The sequence below is a fragment of the Anastrepha ludens genome, chromosome 2 (assembly GCF_028408465.1).
Source record: "Anastrepha ludens isolate Willacy chromosome 2, idAnaLude1.1, whole genome shotgun sequence".
NCBI classification, from domain to species: domain Eukaryota; kingdom Metazoa; phylum Arthropoda; class Insecta; order Diptera; family Tephritidae; genus Anastrepha; species Anastrepha ludens.
In genome coordinates, this window is record NC_071498.1 from 134480428 (window position 1) to 134500650 (window position 20223).

A 20223-nucleotide genomic window follows, 5' to 3' on the forward strand; every position below is an offset into this window, starting at 1 on the left:
GCGGTTTTCACTGGTCACTGGGTGATCGGTACTCATGCGGAGAAGCTTGGAATTCCGTACAACCCCTATTGCAGAAGCTGTGGGGATCCTGCATAGAAAGAGACTGTGGAACACTTTCTCTGCAAATGTCCGGCTGAAGAAATTCTTCAGCCTAGATCCCTTTTCATTCCTTCACTACATCAACTGCACTGTATGGCTGTAGACGGTTTTTTTTTTCCCTAAATCTTTTCACAAGTAGTTGTCCACATTATGGTATCAAAGCGTCCCGTAAGTGCTACTTGAAGTATACCTGGGGTACTCTTGCCATCTTACCTACCTATCTACCTAAGAGCGAGGACGTAAAACAAATCCTTTTTTTTTGTTTTTCCAATAAACAGATAAAATATCTCGAAAAAAGTTTTTTTTTGTAAATCTACTACCCATCATAGCGACATATCTCCTGATGATTAATCGACCGAATTTTTTTTTTCAGACGTACCTGAGCAGCCCAATGAGTTACGCCAGTGGCTTGTGTAACGCCAGGGTAAGCAATTTTTTTATTATTGCCATTGAAAAAAATATTTTTTTTTTGTAAATAAAGAATTGATCTAATGAATAAAAACGGGTTTCAATTGATACCGATTGTTTTTCTTCTATTTTTAACGCCTTCAATTTTTACGTCTCTTGACCAGAAAGGTGCCTTAATATGTATGTTATGCTAAATATTCAAACGTAAATTTGTTTGCATTTTCCTTAGTAAATTTAACATAAAATTAAAAAAAGGAATCTCCGTTCAATTATAACAATAAATAAATAGTTAAAAGATAGTAAAATTTTCTAATTTTTATAATTAAAAAATTATACTTCAACCTTGAAATGTAAGCGCTACTTTTCACCGATATTTATTCAGTACTCGATACTTTGTTGAGATACCAGAAACAAGTAAAAGTGTCGATGCCAAAGTGGTCTCGAATGATCTCTCTGCACGCTCGCTGCAAATTGATTTACCACATTTTGTTGTTGTAAATATTATTAAATGATTAAAATTTATTGCAAATAACAACCAGTTTCGGTTGGTTTGGACTCGTATTGTTCGTTAAGCATGTTGCCCCAATCCACCCTCTGTGACGCCACACTTGTGCGACTACTTGTGACTGTAAATGCCAGTCGTTAAGTGAAAATCCGTTACCGATGGCAATTACATTAAATAAGAGCAGAAGCAGCAACATTTGGGCAAAGTGCTAAAGTAATAAAAACAACAAGCAAACATATAAAAACGTTTGTCAAAATGATGTGAAACAGGATACGCGTGTAACCGTTGTGAAATACACGAGCACGGGCAACATTCATACAAACGAATTTATCACTGGAAACGGCATAACGAAGTTGAGGTGGGCAGTGGTGGTAGCACAGAAACGCCCTTTCAATTAAGCCTAACGCATCATTTTTTTTCACTGAATCAAGGATATGCCGGAATAATTGCTTGTGTAGTAGGCAAAGCCAAAATTTGAAGGGAGGAAAAATATGATAATTTACAGTTTGCCTATGCAGCAGGTTGTATCATCAAGAGAGTACTAGCAACTGGCTGCTGGCGGATGGTAGTAAATGGTGATAGCGGTCTGACACGTGTTTTGGAGTAGCCGCGGCAGCAAAGCGTAACTTTTGTAACAAGTTCATCAATTTCAAATGTTTTCCAGACGTTTTGTCAATTGCGAAGTCTTTGCTTAATTTTCCTTTTTTGGTCTTTTTTTTTTGGTTTATCTCCGCACTCCCCGGCGTGACAGGCTCTTTGGGATTTGCTTTGTAAGGCAACGCGTCGAAAAGTCAAGAGCTCATTCGAATGGAATGAGAGAATAAGAATATAATAAACTATTTAAATTGTAGAACAAATAATAGAGTGACATGCAATGAACTGTTCAAGTGCACAGTGCACATCAACCCGATTTTAAGGTAAGGTCGAAAGTGTTGTTGTTAATGGTGGTCGAGTTAAGGAGAGTGGTGTGAGGTGTAAAGGTAAGCACTTTAAAAAAAAAAGAAAAAAAAATTTTGCAATCCTCTTTATTGCCATTAACTTTTGCTGGATACAATTTATTTATATAATTTTTGTTTAGTTATCAACAACACTAATTCTGTGACACAGCACACAACTCTTCCATTAAATGCTTGCCTTCAAAGATTTATTCCTATGTGGTTGATTATATTTTAAGCTCTAATTTAGTGCAAATTAAATTAATTTAAAAATAAACTCTATAGCAATCTAGATGTGATCAGTGACAATATCGATTTTAATAATTCGGAATGTCTCAGTCCATTTTCACTTACAGGTAGGCATCATACAAGCATTTCTTTGGTACATAAACTAAATTTTTATGAATTTTCTACTAGTATTTTTGACGAAGAATTAGTTTTTAACTACAATAATTGCAAGTTTTCATGCGTTGATAAATCTGTATTTGAAGTTAACTGTGAAATATTGTTCGCAGATCCTGACTTTGTCCAATGTTTTTCTACTTTTAAGTCTAAAGTGGTTGAGATCTGTCGCATAAATAGCCCTTTGATTAAAAAAAAAGGTAGCACAAGCTTACTTGGTTCACACGCGAGCGTAAAAGGCTCAAAAATAAGCGGAATAAATTCTTAAGCAGTTTAACAAATACGAGGATGTTTACATTCTGTCAAAAACGTACCGAAAATTGTTCAAAAAACGCAAAATAATTGTCTAATCATCAATATTTATTTTGAAAATAGGCTCAATTCGAGGCAATACACATATGCCAACGATCCACATATGTCCGGTCATCAAATCACCTTTTGAACGCGTTTACAGAGATATTCTTCAGCTCCTTCAGCGAATTCTCCTTAATGGCCCCTATCGACTCAAAGCGGCGTCCGCGGAGTGGCAATTTAAGTTTTGGGAAAGGGAAAGAGTGACAGGAGGCTAAATCCGGTAAGTACGGTGGTTGTTCGATGATGTTTGTCGTGTTTTGGTAAAAAAATTGTTCACCATATGAGCCTTGTGAGACGGTGCATTATCTTGGTGCAAGATCCATGAGTTTTGTTTTCACAAATTGGGCCGTTTCCTACACACATTCTCTTTCTAACACCACATAACTTCCAAAGAATATTCTTTGATCACCGTAGAACCATTTGGAATGAATTCCGAGTGCACAACACTGTGATAATCAAAGAAAACGAGTAACATAACTTTCACTTTTGACCGACTTTGATGTGGTTTTTTGGGTTTCGGCTCAAGTGGATAGCGCTATTCAGCCGCCTGTTGACTGGTTGGCACGTCAAAATCATATACCCATGCCTCATCACCTGTTATGATGCGCTGCATAAACGTTAGGTCCGAACCCACTTGCTCAAGCATGCCTTCAGCCACCGTCTTACGATGAATTTTTTGAAAGAAATTCAACTCTCTTGGAACGAGTCAAGCAGCTACGTGTCTCAAGGCCAAGTGATGCTGTAAAATGTTGCGAATTGATTTGGGAGACCCGCTGAGGTCACGAGTTACCTCCCTCAAATTTAAATGATGGTTTTCCAGCATCATTTCCTTGACTTTGTCGACGTTTTCATCCGTTGAAGCGTTAATGGGCGACCAGATCGAGGCAAATCTTCCACGACTTCTCGACCCTCTGCAAAACCCTTGCACCACTCGTAGACCCGTGTTTTTCGTGTTTTTGATAAAGCACGCTCGCGTGCAACATTTTCAACGATTCGGCACACGAAATCCGGTTCAAAACATAAAATTGCAAATCGCATAGTGAAAATTGAAGAGAACTCCTACGGTTGACTGATATAATTAAATGCCAAAAACAAGCTAAGTGACAGATCACGCTCAAATTCTGCGACACTATAGAGGACAGTTGTACCAACATTTCAGCAAAAAAAATGTAGACATATGTGTAACGCGCGCTTTTCAAATGAACAATCCCCGATATTTTTTTGACAGAATGTATGTACGAGTAATGTAGCAACATTACTTTAAATTTAATTGTTTAAATAAATATTTATAAAATAGTTATATTCTAGTGTGGAAAACAATATTAAATCCAGTCCGAAGTTTTTTTGGATAGACATCAAATCTAAGAAGTTTAGTTTTGGTGTTTCATCTGTGGCTTTCTTGAATGATCCATTAGCTACCACACCTTCTGAAGTGGTAAATCTGTTTGCTGATTTTTTAAACCAAATTTTTCAAATGATTCGTCTGGTTCACAGTGGGTCTGTCCGTTAGATGCTACCTCGTGTCTTAACTTTGGGTGTTTGAATCTGTCATTGGATGATGTTGAGAACGGCATTTTTGCCCTAAAACCCACTAAAAAAAACAGACGCGGATGGCCTTTCAGTTGCTCTATTCAAACATTGTTCAGCTCTTGCTTAATCTCTCAAGTTAATTTTCAATAAGTCGTTCGCCTCTGGTGTCTTTATCGACGACTGGAAAATAACAATTGTGACTTCAACTTTTCAAAGTCGTAAAAAAAAGGTGTGTCCGTAATTACAGACCAATCTCGAAGCACACATCAGCATTTAAATCGTTTGAAAATATTTAAAAAAAATTATATATGTATTTTTTCAACTAAAAGTATCTTATCACCATACCAGTATAGTTTTGCTGCAGGTAGGTAGGTCTACAGTTTCCAATTTAGCCATTTTCACTGAATACTTTGCATTGCATCTTCCTTAGCAGGGCATCAAGTCAACTGTATGTATCTACACTGACTTTTCAAAAGCATTCGATAAAGTATAGCATAAAATTTTAATAGATAAACTTCTACAGGTATGTATCTATATCTGGTCTTTTATCTGCATACATTTATATCTAAAGCGTACTCTACTCTGGGTTTTATAAGAAGGAATAATTCGAAATTTGCTGACCCATATACTCTTAAGTTGCTATTTACTGCATTTGTTCGTTCTATGATATATTAGAATATGCAGCGTTTAACTGGACACCTTACCATCTATTGACAGAATTGAACGAGTTCGAAAAGTTTTTCTTAAGTATGCATCGTGACCCAAGTGACGTAGGCCCATCAGCTGATTCTGACAAATTCACTTAGAGTCTATTACGTAGCACACCTCTAAAAATCTTTTCACCGTGGAATTTTGCTGCCGTCTCCTCGAAGAAGTGGCAGCCGAAGTTACTCTCATATTTTCGCTCCGGATGACCAAACCTTTTAATCTATCCATCATCCTTGGGCGGTGGTAATTTTACAACTAACTTACTTTCGCGCCATGGAATGGGTACTTGCTACATACACACCGAGGTACATACACAAAAGGTATCAAATATTGTACTAAATAATAATTTTAGTTTTTAAATCTAAACAATTAAAAATCCCATTCCATTTTTCAGTTATTTACATAAGTTTGTACATTTATTATTGTATTTATTTTAAATAATGCAACTTGATATTTTGTTTAATCTTTTAAGTACACGACATGTTTGCCATTTTAAGCCATTTTAGGTTTTGCAAGTGAATCAGTGATTGGTTTGGATTTTTTTCTACGCACACGCAGGTTTAAAAAAGCCGTAATCTAAAATTAGTGTCTATGCTATCCTATAACATATTTGGAGTCGTGACATACCGACGGGTATTGAAAAGCATATTTTAAAAAAATTATAAATTTTTCTGACTAGAAAATTTGAAAACTTAAAGCAAGTAAGTTAGTATCGGGCCATAAATAAATCAAAGCCATAAATAGGGAAGAAATGTGAAACCAAATTCAAAAAAAATTCTTGGTACTAAATAAATAAATTTTCCATGTGTAAGCATTTATTTTTAAAAACAATGATTTTTTGTGTTAGAACTTTTTGTTTCTATAATTTTTTCCAAAGTACGATTCTTAAATTCGACGAAATTTTATCACGCTGCAGAATATTTGTAAAAGAGGCTTTTTATTTCCTTAATTTGTATTAATTGTTTGAACTTGTAAGACACAAAATATCAGGAGTATTCAAAAATAAATTAAAAAATTTGTTAAAAATTGCATGAAAATATTTGTGTTTATTAGGAAAAATCCATTATTTTCTCGGTAGATCACTGTAGTGGCCGATATCTCGTAAAGTATCGATCAAGCAATTTAACGTTGACGCTCGTAGTCAAGACTTTTTCACACTAAAAAAACTCGTTTGCAGTTTTTGTTTTGTGCCATTGACCTGTAAGGTACAGGGTGTTAACAATGGAAGTCATGAAAGAGGAAATTCGTTTTACATTCTTTCTTTGATAAAGGCGAAAATGCAATGCAGCCTGTTGAAATTGTGAACGGTGTTTAAGGCGCCGATACGAGAACAACTAATTACGTGCAATTACGGTTTCGTCAATTCCATTCAGGTATTCTTGGTGTTAAAGATATAGTACACCTCGCACTGTCAGACCCGTTGTCGAAAATGTGCATAAAATCACAGAAAAAATCGAAGTTGACCGGTATTGACTATTAGTAGTCGTAGCATCGCCCAGCAGCTAAAGATCGACGGTAAAACAATTTTAAACCATTTGCGCAAAATAAAAATTAAAAATAGGGGCCTTATTTTTCCCTAAACTAGTATAGAATTTACTCTTACAGCCTGTTTGAGTGTTTGGCAGAGCTCCTTCTCCTATTTGTGGTGTGCATCTTGATGTTTTCACACAAATGGAGCGGCCTACAGTTTTGTGCCACCTCCGAACGGCAGTTAGTTTTTTATTTTTTATTTAGTCAATTTGAAAAACTGAAACTTTCATTGTTTCTTTCTTGTTAGAAATGAGCCTTGTTTTTGTTCAAATCTTAGAGAATTTACTGATTTTCCTTCAATAGCCGTTGGTATGTCACATCTGTCCTACTTAACCTAGTTTTAATTAATCAAATACGAATGTAAATGGTACACTACTATATAATTACAATATTATTTTCATAGCTTATAAGAATTGCTTTTTACTACATATAAATATTATTTATTTTGAATTGAATTAGAATCCAAGCCATTTTCATTTAACTACAAATATGTCACAGAAGAATAGAAATGGGGTTTAATTTAATTAGCATTTGCCATCAAAATGTCATGCAGAAGCAAATATCTACAACTTAAACTATATTTCAATACCCACAAAATGCCTTATTGTTCTATGCTCAACAAATGGCTGAAATGAAGGTTGCCTTAAATGGGTGAAGAAAAAAATAATTTAATGATCCCAAAATGTTTACTGAAGCTAGTGAAACATATATGTGTAAGAACGTACATACAACGTATATAAAGTGTAAGTATAATTAAAAATGATTGTAAAGGATGTTTCAAAAGAATGTTGTGTTCTCTCAGTTCTCAGTTCTCAGCTCTGAAATTGTTGTTGGTTTATTCACCTAGACTTTATTTGTCAAAAAGTACCCACAAAAAGTATTCTAGTCGAGTTAGATTGCATGATCTACGTAGCCAGTTTATTTCACCATTACGTGAAAGTAATTGATCGGCCGCCGTAGCCGAATGGGTTGGTGCGTGACTACCATTCGAAAGTCAGAGAGAACGTAGGTTAGAATCTCGGTAGAACATCAAAATTAAGAAAAAGTTTTTCTAATATCGGTCGCCCTTCGGCAGGCAATGGCACCCCTCCGTGTGTATTTCTGCCATGGAAAAGCTCCTCATAAAAATATCTGCCGTTCGGAGTCGGCTTGAAACTGTAGGTCCCTCCATTTGTGGAACAACATCAAAACGCACACCACAAATAGGAGGAGAAGCTCGGCCAAACACCCAAAATGGGTGTACGCGCCAATTATACAGTGTGTGTCAGAAGAAAATACCCGGTTTTTTTCGAGATATATTTCGTTCTGCTTTTTGCTGCATAATAGAAACTTTCCCGTAAGCGCAGCCAAACAAAAATGGGTGAGAAGTACGCGAAGCGTTTTGTGGCGGTATTTTTATGCACGCATTCGAAAGGGCCGAAATTATCTTACACCGCGGCTGCAAAAGTAATTAAAAAAACAAAAAAGTTTTTTGTGATGTGGATGTTCAAAAATGTTGATGACTTTTCCAAGCGCGGCTTGAAGCGAGTGACGAAAAAAAGCAGGGTAAAGTGATCGTCCAACTTTTTAAGCGCGACCCTTCTTTGTGACTACGCCAAGCACGCTCAATTCTTGATAAAAAGGGAAGAGATGTGAGTATCGACACAGAGATGTGAGCGAACATTCTACCGTTCCACATCATCAAAACCACTGCTCTTAGAAAAACACATTGGGAAACAACAAAAGAAGAAAATGGTGTCACAGTATTGGACTGGCTTTCCCAGTGTCCAGTCGCCAACCCCATTGAAAATGTGTGGGGAACTATGAAAACGCATCTTACCGGAAGGCCAGTTCATGATTTAAAGCAACTCGTGCGTCAAGTTCGCTAAATCTAGTCATGTTTGTCGACGAGCTACGCAGAAAAGCTGGTTCAAAGCATGAAGAAGATGCCAGGCTATACTCGACAACGATATAGACTAGGGCTTATTGAATAATTGCGATTCGTAGTTTTGTGTATATTTTCATGTAAACAAATTTTAAATATATATCTTTTACACTTCATGAATAATCGCGGTTCCTTTTTTCTGACATAGACTGTATATATATATGTAAATATATATATATTAGGGTGGGTCGATTTAAAGATCGCTCATTGCTCTGTGAAAATCGTATTCTAGGGATCAAAATAAGAAACTTTGCCGAAGGAACCATACCTCTAAAACGAATTCTGATGTCCCCCAATTTGGGTCGAACTTTTGAGTTTCTTTTCTCATGTAAAGACCAGAAATGGTGATATTTTGAAATGATTATATGGGGAGTTCCAGGGGGTGTGCCACTGGCATGAGTGGATCGGCCGTCCAAAGTTAGTGGGGGTCGGTCATACATTTGGACTCGTTTGGAGCACTCTAAATGGGTCAAAGTGGGATTTTTCAAAATTTGCCCCTACCCAAAAGTTCGACCCAAATTGGGGGACATCAGAATTCGTTTTAGAGGTATGGTTCCTTCGGCAAAGTTTCTTATTTTGATCCCTAGAATACGGTTTTCACAGAGCAATGAGCGATTTTTAAATCGACCCGCCCTAATATATAGTCTATTCCTTTAAGCGCAGGCCACAAAAAATTTTCCATCAGTTATCCATAGGGATGTCTATCGACAGTAACAGCTTCCTCTTCCTTTCATCATTTTCGAAGAAAAACGGGCCACCCCAAAAACCACACCAAACATTAAATTTTAGTGGATGTAATGATTTTTCAGAAATTACTCGAGGATTTTCTCCTGTCCGAAATGGAAATTTTGATTATCGACAAATCCGTGCAGTGTGAGATGAGCTTCATTACTAAAGATGATTTTGTGATATGTTGTAAAGACCGACCATTATGAAAAATATAACTTTCACGATTTGTTGTATTGCGTAAAATTTACATCTGCCTACTTGACAAATGTCAAAGATGGCATAAACAAAAGGTGCCATCTAAGAATTATTCAATACTACTGACCTCTAGGCATCACATTTGAAAGGCTCTCTATGACACAAATAAGGCAACTAGCAAAGAGAGGTTATTAGCCTCTTAAAAACTGTTATTCGCAACAAAAGTTACTACATTCCTTTGTAAGTAAATTAATGATCAGCTCGATTGGTTTTGCGCCATTTCATTATTCTTCAGTGACAATTAGTTTTTGGCTGTTTTTTTTTGTTTTTATATTGTGACATTTTTTATTTTATTTCTTTTTTAATTTATCTTTGCTTACAATCTAAATAGTATAGGTACCTAATATTATGTTTTTGAGATTAATTTCTTTGTTTTGTATTTATAGTAAGTAGTAGATTTTCCTATATGTACAAAGCATATCACAAATGAACTTTACTGCACTTTGACATTTGGTGCACCATTAACGCCCCAACTTGCTCGCTCCGTGTAGAGGATTAGCAGCCAGCCGCATGTGTTTCAGCCCAAGGCTGAAGTCCATGAAGAGCCGCCAATGGTGCTCCGTTAACTGATTGTGTGGAAAGCGGCGCTGCCGGTGGTGGAGCAAATCCTTTGCTTATTGCTTCTGCCTGCAGCGACAACATTAGGCGATTTGCCGCTTGCCGCTCGGCTTCACGTTCTTCAGCCGTTTGACGTCTGCAAAAGAGGAAGGGAACACTTTAAATAGAGAGTTTTGTTTATATTACAATACATAAATTATTATTAACACATGGAGAAAATTAATTATTATTAATAATTTCACGCTGAAGCAAATATAAATATTTCAAAAGTTAATAGTCTCAAAATGTAAATTATAAGAATGATAATATTATTTGTTTGACTTAGGGAGAGTGGGAGACCGAGCATATTGGGAATGATAATTGAGCTTCTGAGTGAGCTCCTTTACGTGCTTATTTATATGAGCTTTATAGGTAAAAGTTTTGTTACGCCACTTTTGTGCGATACGGTTAAACACCTTTGGATACATTTTTTTCTTTTTTTTGTCGGGACAACTAGCAACTGCAGCACTCAGACACAATAAATTCCATTGTACTACACTCGGATTCCTTTTTAATTTTCTTTAAATCTACCCGATCTCCAAAGAAATCTGAGTAGATCTTGTGGTGCCAAGGAGCCAAGGTGGTCACTTCTTAACACATCAGTGCCAAAGACCTCAAACCTGATTCGAGCGAGGCCGGGGCAGACGCACAGGAAATGGTCCACCGTCATCCTCCTCTTCACAAGCTGGGCAGAGTGCACTGTCTCAGATGTCTACCTTCTCCATGTGCTTCGCCAATAGAAAGTGGCCCGTCATCAGTCCAACCAGCTGTCTGCATTCCCTTCTGCTTAATGACAGGAAGATTTGCGTTAGTCGATCGGACATGACAGGTAACATCAGTTTTATCCATCTGCAGCCTTTCTCAGCCTGCCAAGCTCGCTTGTGGGTTGTAGTAACCCTTTTGCTAACCATGGCTGTGATGGCTCCAGAAGGGAGTGTCAGAATGGATTTCGGGCCAAAGAAGTTGGCCTCAGAGCCCATCCTAGCTAAGGAGTTCGAGGTCTCGTTACCCACGTGTCCCGGGATCCATGTTAGCATCAGGCTATTATGTCTACCGACATAATTGGCTGTCGCTACAGACACATATATATCTGCCTCTCAATCTGTGTTCCACAACAAAGTTCATCGCTTCTTGAACATCATACACCACCGCTTGAAAAACAGATGCATGCATTCCAAGAGCAAAGTACAGTTTTGTCCCGCCGGATTCCACGTAGGCCCCAGAGCCGGAGCCGTGCTCGGTCCTAGAGCCATCCGTGAAAATGCGAAAAGAGTTTTTGCCGGGTTAATTTTCTGAGTTTGACCACAATTGAGCCTCTGGCAGCACCACACTGTCAAGTACGACTCTTGATGGCATACAGTCAAGAGCATTGAGAGAATCGTTGGATCGAAGTTCATGCCTTTTCTGTTTTCCAATGCCGGACAGGGGCCGTATCATTGTGTTTCAGCCTGCAGATGACCTTCAAGGCCTCTCCTTGGATGAAAGCATCAAAAGGTGGTAGACCAATCAGAGGATCTAATGCCGGACCTAAAGTAGTCGGAAAAGCTCCGGTGTAACAGATGGCCACAGAGCGTTGTAGTCTCGATAAGGTCCTCCTGACTCCCATAGGTGATAATAGGTCTTATCATAGTCGTGAAGACCCAAAGGATCTTGCTAGAAGAAAGACCCCACGTTTTCCCAAAGACAACTTAGCACTGCCAGAAAGCTGTCAGTGCTTTGGATGCCTTTGTTTCAACTCGTGTCTTCCAAAGAAGTTTACTGTTGGGGATTACTCCAAGGTATTTGATTTCTTTGGGATTGTGACTCCTTTTAGATAAGGCAGAACGAGTCCATCAAGCTTCCTCCTTCTGGTAAAGAGGACAATACCAGTTTTGGTGGGTTTTGCCGATAGCCCATTAGCACATCACCAAGTGTCAATCATATCCAGAAATTTCTGCACTTTTCTACAGATGTTCATAAGCAAAAGGCCCGTTCACAAACAGGCAACGTCCTCCGCATATGCTTGTGTGTAGGCGCCAGCAGCATTTAAGGTGGTGAGTAGAGGATCGATCGCTATGCACCAGAGCAATGGAGACAGCATACCGCCTTGGGGCATCCTCTATTAACCCCAGATGACACCAGTAGATCCTCCTCCACCCGCACCGTGACTATTCTTTGGGCTAGCATTGAACGAATCCAATTCACCAGCACCTGGTCTACACCGTGCCTACTAGCAGAGCTACACATACTGTCGAAAGTGGCATTATCAAAAGCCCCCTCTGTATCTAAAAAGATGCCCATAGCGTAATCCCTTCTGTCGATGGCTTGTTCTACCCTGGAAACAAGGTTTTGCAGTATCGACGCGCCGGATTTTCCGCTTTGATAGGCATGCTAAAATGAAGAGAGTGGATGAACCTTCAGCGGCTTCTGGCGCATAAGCAACTTCATAGCTGTTCGAGACTTTTCAGCATGAAAGAGGTCATGTTGATAGGTCTAAAGCTTTTGGGGCTGGTGTAGTTATCTCTCTCAACCTTAGAGATGAAGGCGATCCTTACTATCCTCCACGAGCGTGATATATGAGCCATTGCCAGGCATGCAGTGAAAATTTTCTTCAGGATAAATGCCCAAAGATACGATAGCAAATCGAATGACGGCTTCATTCACCAAATTGGATAAATTTACTGAGCCTTGTGGTTCGAAGACTCATGTAATGAGCCGCCTTTGCTAGCAAAAGCTAGCTTCTTTATGGTATGGTTCAATAAAGATAAACTTAGTCCGTGCCCTACCTCAAAAAGTATATTTGGTGAGTTATTAATAGTACGAGGGTTACCATTAATATTTTGCGTCAAATAATGAAAACACAGTAAAATAATAATGAAAATGGCTTTATTGTTTTTCAAAATATTCTTCTTGAAAGTCAATACATTTCCACATTCGCTTGAACAAATATTCAAAGCGCTTTTGCCACTCAGAAGTGGATACCTCCAAAAGGAGCTGTTTAACGAGCTGTATACAGCTTCTGCGGGCCTTGCATTTTATTTGAAATGTTCGTCAACAAAACGAAATCATTAGATGACGAATTAGAGTTTTAAAGCGGATGACCTATTAATTCCACCGCATTTATCTTTAGATCGACCTTTTAAGAGTCCTGAACCAAATAGTCGACCTTATTTTGCATGCCCGCATGCTTCGATGACATTAGACATATATCGCCAGCATTATCAAGGTCCTCCAAATGCCCAATGAAGCATTTAACAAGAAAGTAGTCTAGGACTATAAGAAACCACGGGATTAGACACCCTCGCCGGACACCTGATATCGAATCGAGTATAGACTATAGGCTGCCTGGAACTTGTTGATCTCTACATTTGAAATCAGCATACTGATTAATTTGTTGATATTCGGCGAAATAGCGCTTGAGAGCATCAGATCGGCCCGAAAACTAAAGGTTGCCTTCTCGACTTTACTACTCGAACATGAAATATCAGATTGGAAAAACCTTAAACACAGCATGTCACTGTATTTCTGCTAATAAAAAGCTTCTCATAAAAACGATCAGTAATTCGGAAATGTCACAATGGGGATTTTAAAGTGACAGAAAGAGTTTAAATAATGTACAGTGTACACAAGCCGCTCAACATGTTGAGAATTGTTTGTGAGAAGTTTATTTATGGTACTATCATTTCGTAAAACTTAATTTTGGGTTATTGAACTAATTTTAGATATTAGTAGTAATTACCTTAACATTCTTACGACGCTCGTGAAATATAGCTAAACTGTAATCAAAGCAATTTGAGCCCGCATAAACCGATTAGATGTACGTATAAATAAATGAAGTAAACGGTGTAAGCGAATATTATGGCATTTAGAAAGCAATTACGATAAATCAGCCTGCATTTGGAAATTTACCACCATTGACCGACCTTGTGTTGTTGTGGTTATTGAAGCAATGACAGTTTGGTAATGAATATTTAAACGGTAAACAATTTCAAAACTCGTTACCAAATGCATCTACCTACATATATACATACATAATATACATACACTCATATATACATATGTAGACACAAATGATCTCACACACTCAACAATCACTCGTATAAGGACATGACAGTTGATTGTTCGAAAGCAATTAAGCATGAGGAGGGACTTTTTGTGGCCAAGAGAAGGTAATGAAAGTTCACAAACTTGCACTTATGCTAAATATATTATGAGCTCATATGGGTACACATATTTGCAGAGCAAATATGTTTTAAAATCTTTAGTTTGCCTTCATCCTTATTTGTTAATTGCGCTATGAGGGAATTTTGATGAGTACGACGATGACAGCTACATTTAATTCATTACATTACATTCAACTATGTGTTACTAACTTAGTGATTTTCTCGCAGCCCTCCCACACCATATACGGAGTCTGCGCATTTAAGCTGAGTGCGTTACGGATGTGAAGTACGGCGTGTGGGCGTGTGCGAGGGATGAAGCGCCATATTGAATAAGTCATAAGTTAATGATATACCTTCAAGAGTTTTTATGTACTCATATGTAGGTATGTACTGCAAGCACTTTATTGTTGTTAGTACGAAAGTAGTGAAATCGATATTTCGTTTGCATGAATGAAATAGAAAAATTCTTATAGGCTGCGATGTATATGGATTTCAGTAAAAATAAGAGAAAACTTAACGTAAACTACTTATAATAGAGGTTTAAAGAATCCACGAAGTGATTTTTGGAAATAGAAAATCAATCTCGACATATTTTTATATTCTATTGGGTATGGGAATAAGTTTCCGACCTCGTGAAAGAGGTGTCGCTGCTGATATTATTTTTGTGTTCGCTCTAGTAATATACTGGTGATTTGAAGGTGTACGAGTATATGTGAGGCCTCGATTGCAGTCGACATTAGTTTGAAGCGTAAAGATTTTTTATCTAGTGTCAAAAAAGTCTACGTTCGTCCCGAAAAAAAAGCATTTGCTGACTTCCCGCATTTCATTATTACCTTTTAAAGAAAAGTGCAGCTGAAACCTGTCGTACATTAATCAATATTTACGGTAATCATGCTCTATCAAATACGTTTTGTATCGAGTGACTTCGACGCTTTCAAAGTGGCAATTTCGACGTGAGTGGTAAAGATCGCGAAGATACACCGAAAAAATTCGAAGATACTCAACTATATTACAACAATTATTGGATGAAGACGCATATCGACCCCTTGGTGATGTGTCTAAAGAGTTGGATGTTGAGAGATCAACCGTCGGTAAATAAGTAACCCTAGCGGATTAGATTGTATCTTTCGTACCTTGCACCTACTTTGCAATACTGAAAACTCAATATTTTAGCTCGTCTTCCTACCGTGGTGCTCTTTTGTGTGAGCCGATACGTGATAGCTCGCATTGCCTTGGTGAAGGATGAATCGCCTTCGGTGGGTGGTTGGCTTTCCTTGATTCTATTCTGGCAAACAGATGGTTGGGCATCAGTCAGTTGTTGTTGTTGTTTAAGTAGTTGAGTATTTCTACTGAAATAATCCTAATTTGCGTGATGATGTCTTGCTTTTTTGTTTTTGTCAGATCCTTCTTCTAAGTCAGATCCATTTTGTGAGATCCAAGTATAGCAGCAAATTCTTTAGCTCAATGTCTAAGATCTCATTGATTTGCTGCAAGAAAGCCTTACCGAAAGAGCGAAGTCGTGCCCTAGCTAGCCCTGGACATTCACATAAGTAGTGGAAAATACTTTCCTTCATCCCTTCCGCTTGACATCTTCTGCAGATGGGATTGAAGGGGGGTTGAGTCTAGCTGCATGATCCCCTACCTTCCTATGACCTGTAAGGGTTGCAGTGATGCGTGAAATGTTTTGTCGAGAATATCCTAACAGGTGATTCGTCATTTGGATTTTCTACGACGGACATGTGCTTTTTGTTGTAATACATGTAGTTAATTGCTTCCAGCTTCTCTCGGCTAAATCATGATAGTGTGAAGCAATGGATGCATTTATTGTGTTAAGTGGGGTGGAGACTGCCACAGCCACTGCTATTTCTAGTGTCGAACCTTTTCTTGCTAGCTCATCCGCTATCTCATTACCCCGTATGTTCCTATGACCGGGAACCCATGTAAGAGTAATTTCAAGTCAATAACTAAGCAATTATACATAGTTCCTCGCTACACTGTAAGACTAGTTTGGATGAAATGGAGTTGAAGTCTAAGGTCTTGATAGTTGCTCGACTGTCTGAAAAGATAGCTACTTTTGTACCAACCTCCTTGAAGAGTTTTAGTGATTTGCATGCTTCTCTGATCGCTAAAAGTTTTGCCTGGATCACCCTGGCATAGTCAGGAAGTCGAATTGACTGAGTTAAACTGAGTGGCTCCAAATGGAAGCCAGCTCCCACACCACAGTCCATCTTAGAACCGTCAGTGTAGATTTCAATATGGTATCTTCCAATCACCTTCCCTTTGCTCTATTCGGCTCTCGGTAGAAAACGTACCGTAAAGTCTTTCTTGAAGTTAAGGTCGGGGACTGTGTACTCTGATCGGTTTTTGAGCAGCGAGGGTCCCTGTAGAAGGATCTTACTGTGGGCGTACGACCTTGTCGTCCAGCTTCCTAAGTCTCTGAGTCTCACCGCTCTGCAAGTAGCGATTGTTTTTATATGTAAGTCTAATGGCAATAGATGAGTTAGTACATTGAGCGCTTCAGTAGGACTGGTGCTAAGCGCTCCTGTAGTTAAGATACACGCTGTTCTTTGTATCTTGTTCAACTTGGTTTGGCTGTATTTCTTTTCTATTGCGGGCCACCAGACTAGTGCCGCATAGGTATGTTACTATTGGCCTTACAATGGCTGTGTAGGACCAATTGGATAGTTTTGGTTGGATACCCCATTTTTTACTCTACATTCTCCTAGATTTGTAAAGTGCTACATTCGCTCTCTTTACCCTGTACTCTACGTTGGACCTCCAGCTGAGTTTGGGATCTAAGATAACACTTAGGTAGTTTGCCTGTTGGGATAGCGTAAAACTAACGCTGCAGTTTTGCTCGAGTTTACACTTAAACCACAGTCTGTGGCCCAATTGCTGAGTAATAGCAGAGCTCCTTCAATAATATCACTGATTAATGTTGGAAAAATTCCTGAAACCATAAGCATTATGTCATCCGCATACCCCACTACTTTAATTCCCTTTCGGTTGAATTTGGTAAGGATTTTGGTAAGGGGATAATAGCCCTCCCTTAGGGGTTCCCCTGTTGGCAGAGCGTTTTACCGTGCTGCTGCCTACCTCACAGTCAGAATGGACTGTTTGAAGTTTATCTAGTGATACAGTTACGATATGACCGATTTCCAAAAAAAAAAATTAGGCGACCATTTGCTTTGAGGTGCTTCTTCCGAAAACAAGCAACAGATTAAGTTCGCCTTGGAACACCCGTCGATTGCTGTTTGTTGCCGGCTCATAGACGTAGATCCAAGATTTTTAACCTTTTGCGATGTCATAGGCGTGCTTTGAACCACTGCACCTGAATTTCTTCAATATTTCTTTACACCAATCGACCGAGTCATTTGGTCAATTGCGAAATTATGCGGTACCTAACAAGAACAAATCTTCTTGAAGATCAAATGTTTATGCTGGTCCTACTAATGCCTCTATCTTGCGATATAACACATGACGATCTTGTGTTATCAACTGACGCACAACATCGATAGTTTCTGGCACAGCAACAATTTTTGAATGACCTTCACCATATTCATCCTGTAGGGGCGGACGGCCGCATTGGAATTCGTTGTACCAACGTTTTGCAATGGCTAAGTGTGGGACTTCAACGCCAAAAGTTGAAGTAAGTTGATCAGTGAACTCCTGCCTCGAAAATCCACTTCGAAAATCGTAATAAATCCTTACACGAACATTTTCACAAGTTATTTCTATTTCTTGGATGAGATGAATTTTTCAACTCACTGAAAAAATATCGAATAAAGCTCGTATGTAAGTGGAAATGTTACTTGTAAGTTGATGCTAGAAAATACCAAACTTTTCGATGAAATGGCGTAAAATAAAAACAGGCACCACTCGTAAAATGCTTAAGTATTGGCCAATACTAAAAATTCCATTCATGGAATGGCAGCAGAAAAATTTCAATTGCAAAATAAAAGTTTATTTCTGTAGAAATTTTCTATCACCTAAATATGTACTTCTCAAAAGAAAAAAATTTAGCCAAATTTCGAATCGCAAATAACGCGATTTTTAGTGCAAATGTTCTTATATGACAGCAAATCGACATAAATCAATCAATGCAATCAAATATCGTTAGACATATGTATTTACATACATGTAGTGCATACATATATAAGTACATAAATTTTGATTTTGTATGTACATATATTCGTGTTTTAATTACTGAGGTTCGCATATTGCGATGGATAAAGGGAAAATACATTTTTTCACGTAAAATCCAGTTATACATAAATATTTTAAATATATTGAATAGACGTATCTACTCTAGTAAGTATGTATGTATATATGTACGTAGGTACATATTGTACATATGTACATATGTATACATATTCGCCCAAATTGTGGCAGCTCCAAATTCTTCTGGTATTCACAACACTTCACACAAAGCGATGCAGAAATAAAATTTCATGAGAAATACAGACGTTCGCACACATATACATAAATACACATACATACACAGAAATAAAAACTAACAATTCAATTTGCAACATTTCCACTCAATGAAGTCAAATCTTTCTCTAGTCCATATCGCATATTGCAGAGTGAATTATTACTGCGGATAAGTTGCCCGTTGCCTGTTGTTGTTTTAGCTGTTGTTGGTGGCATAGTCGTGGGGCGACAGACCAACTGTTCGTTACGATACAATATATTCGGTGGCATTGCTAACTGCTGTTGCCGGCAGTTACATTGTTGGAGTTGCCTGATGCTGGTTGGTTTGGTGTAGAAGCAGTGACGGCTCCACTCCAAAACCACTTCCATGCCACACCACGGCAAAAACAAAGAGAGAAAAACAACTGAAATTGATTACATTTCTAGCACACCCGCATTCGGTAAACAATTTCGTATTAACATTTGTTTATATACAGAAATTTTTGCATTGATCCTGTACACAAATGTACATAATTCTCTTATGCATAGCTTGAAGGTATGGGAGAATGTGTGTATGTACAAACATATGTATATTTCCCCAGCTCCCAGTGTGCTATTAGCTGGGCACACTTTTTAAGTATAAATGAAAATTTATTTGCGTTTACATATGTATGTATGTACGTAAGTATGTTTATCTGGTTTTTTGTATGCCGATTAAATTTTCCTCCTTTCCGGCACAATTTATCTCGGCTTGCCATGGAGTCAATTGTACTATGATACATAATTTCACGTAAATACATACATATGTATATACATATTTACACTACATGTTGTATTTGTGAATATATGTATGTATGCACATACTACAAACATACATACTTCGGGTGCTGATAATTTGTATGGCAAAATATTAAATATGATTTTTCGCATCTTTGGAATGACACATACTACATATGTATGTACATAGGAATGGTATTGCAGAAATTAAATTAATTAATTTCATAACTGCTGGTTGGTTGAGATGGAAGCAGTTTCCCTGAGTTAAATGAACTAGTCTCCAACTAGTACGTTACAAGTTTTAACGAAAATTCAAGAAATCAAATTAATTAATTTCATAACTGCTGGTTGGTAGAGATGGAACCACTTCCCCTGAGTTAAATGAACTAGTCTCCAACTAGTACGTTACTAGTTTCAACGAAAATTTAAGAAATCAAATTAATTAATTTCATAACTGCCGGTTGGTTGAGATGGAACCACTTCCCCTGAGTTAAATGATCTAGTCTCTAACTAGTACGGTACTAGTTTCAACGAAAATTTTAAGCCACCAATTTTAGCTGACCGATTACCTTGAAGAAGTAAACTTACAGCGAAGGAAAAGGCTCACTCCTACCCAAAAGTTAGATATCTGCACAAAATCTTGGTATTGTGAATGATTTTATTTAATCATATGTACACATGTTCCGGCCCGAGCGCAGAGTAAAGATAAGCCATATTAGAAGTAAACTTTTTTTATAATAAAATATTTACCAATATAAGGGGTTACAAATAAAGGGTGAGCAATTTAGAAGCAAGGGATTTTAAATAGAAATACAACAACGAAAATTCCAATCGATTGGGCAATCTTTATTACTTTTATGTAGAAGCGTTCAAGACATTTATTTTTTAAAGATAATCTCTTTCAAATGTTTGCCG

The 20223-nt window shown here is 37.9% G+C and overlaps 1 protein-coding gene across 1 annotated transcript in view; it reads right to left on the reverse strand.

Moving 5' to 3' along the window:
- Positions 1-5934: 5934 nt before the first annotated feature.
- Positions 5935-20223, reverse strand: part of LOC128855384 (T-cell leukemia homeobox protein 3) — an 81450-nt gene continuing 67161 nt past the window's right edge. Inside the window, exon 4 of the mRNA XM_054090244.1 lies at positions 5935-10073. Within this exon, the coding sequence (XP_053946219.1) occupies positions 9875-10073 (199 nt within the window). The 3' untranslated portion in view covers positions 5935-9874. The remainder of the gene's footprint in view (positions 10074-20223) is intronic.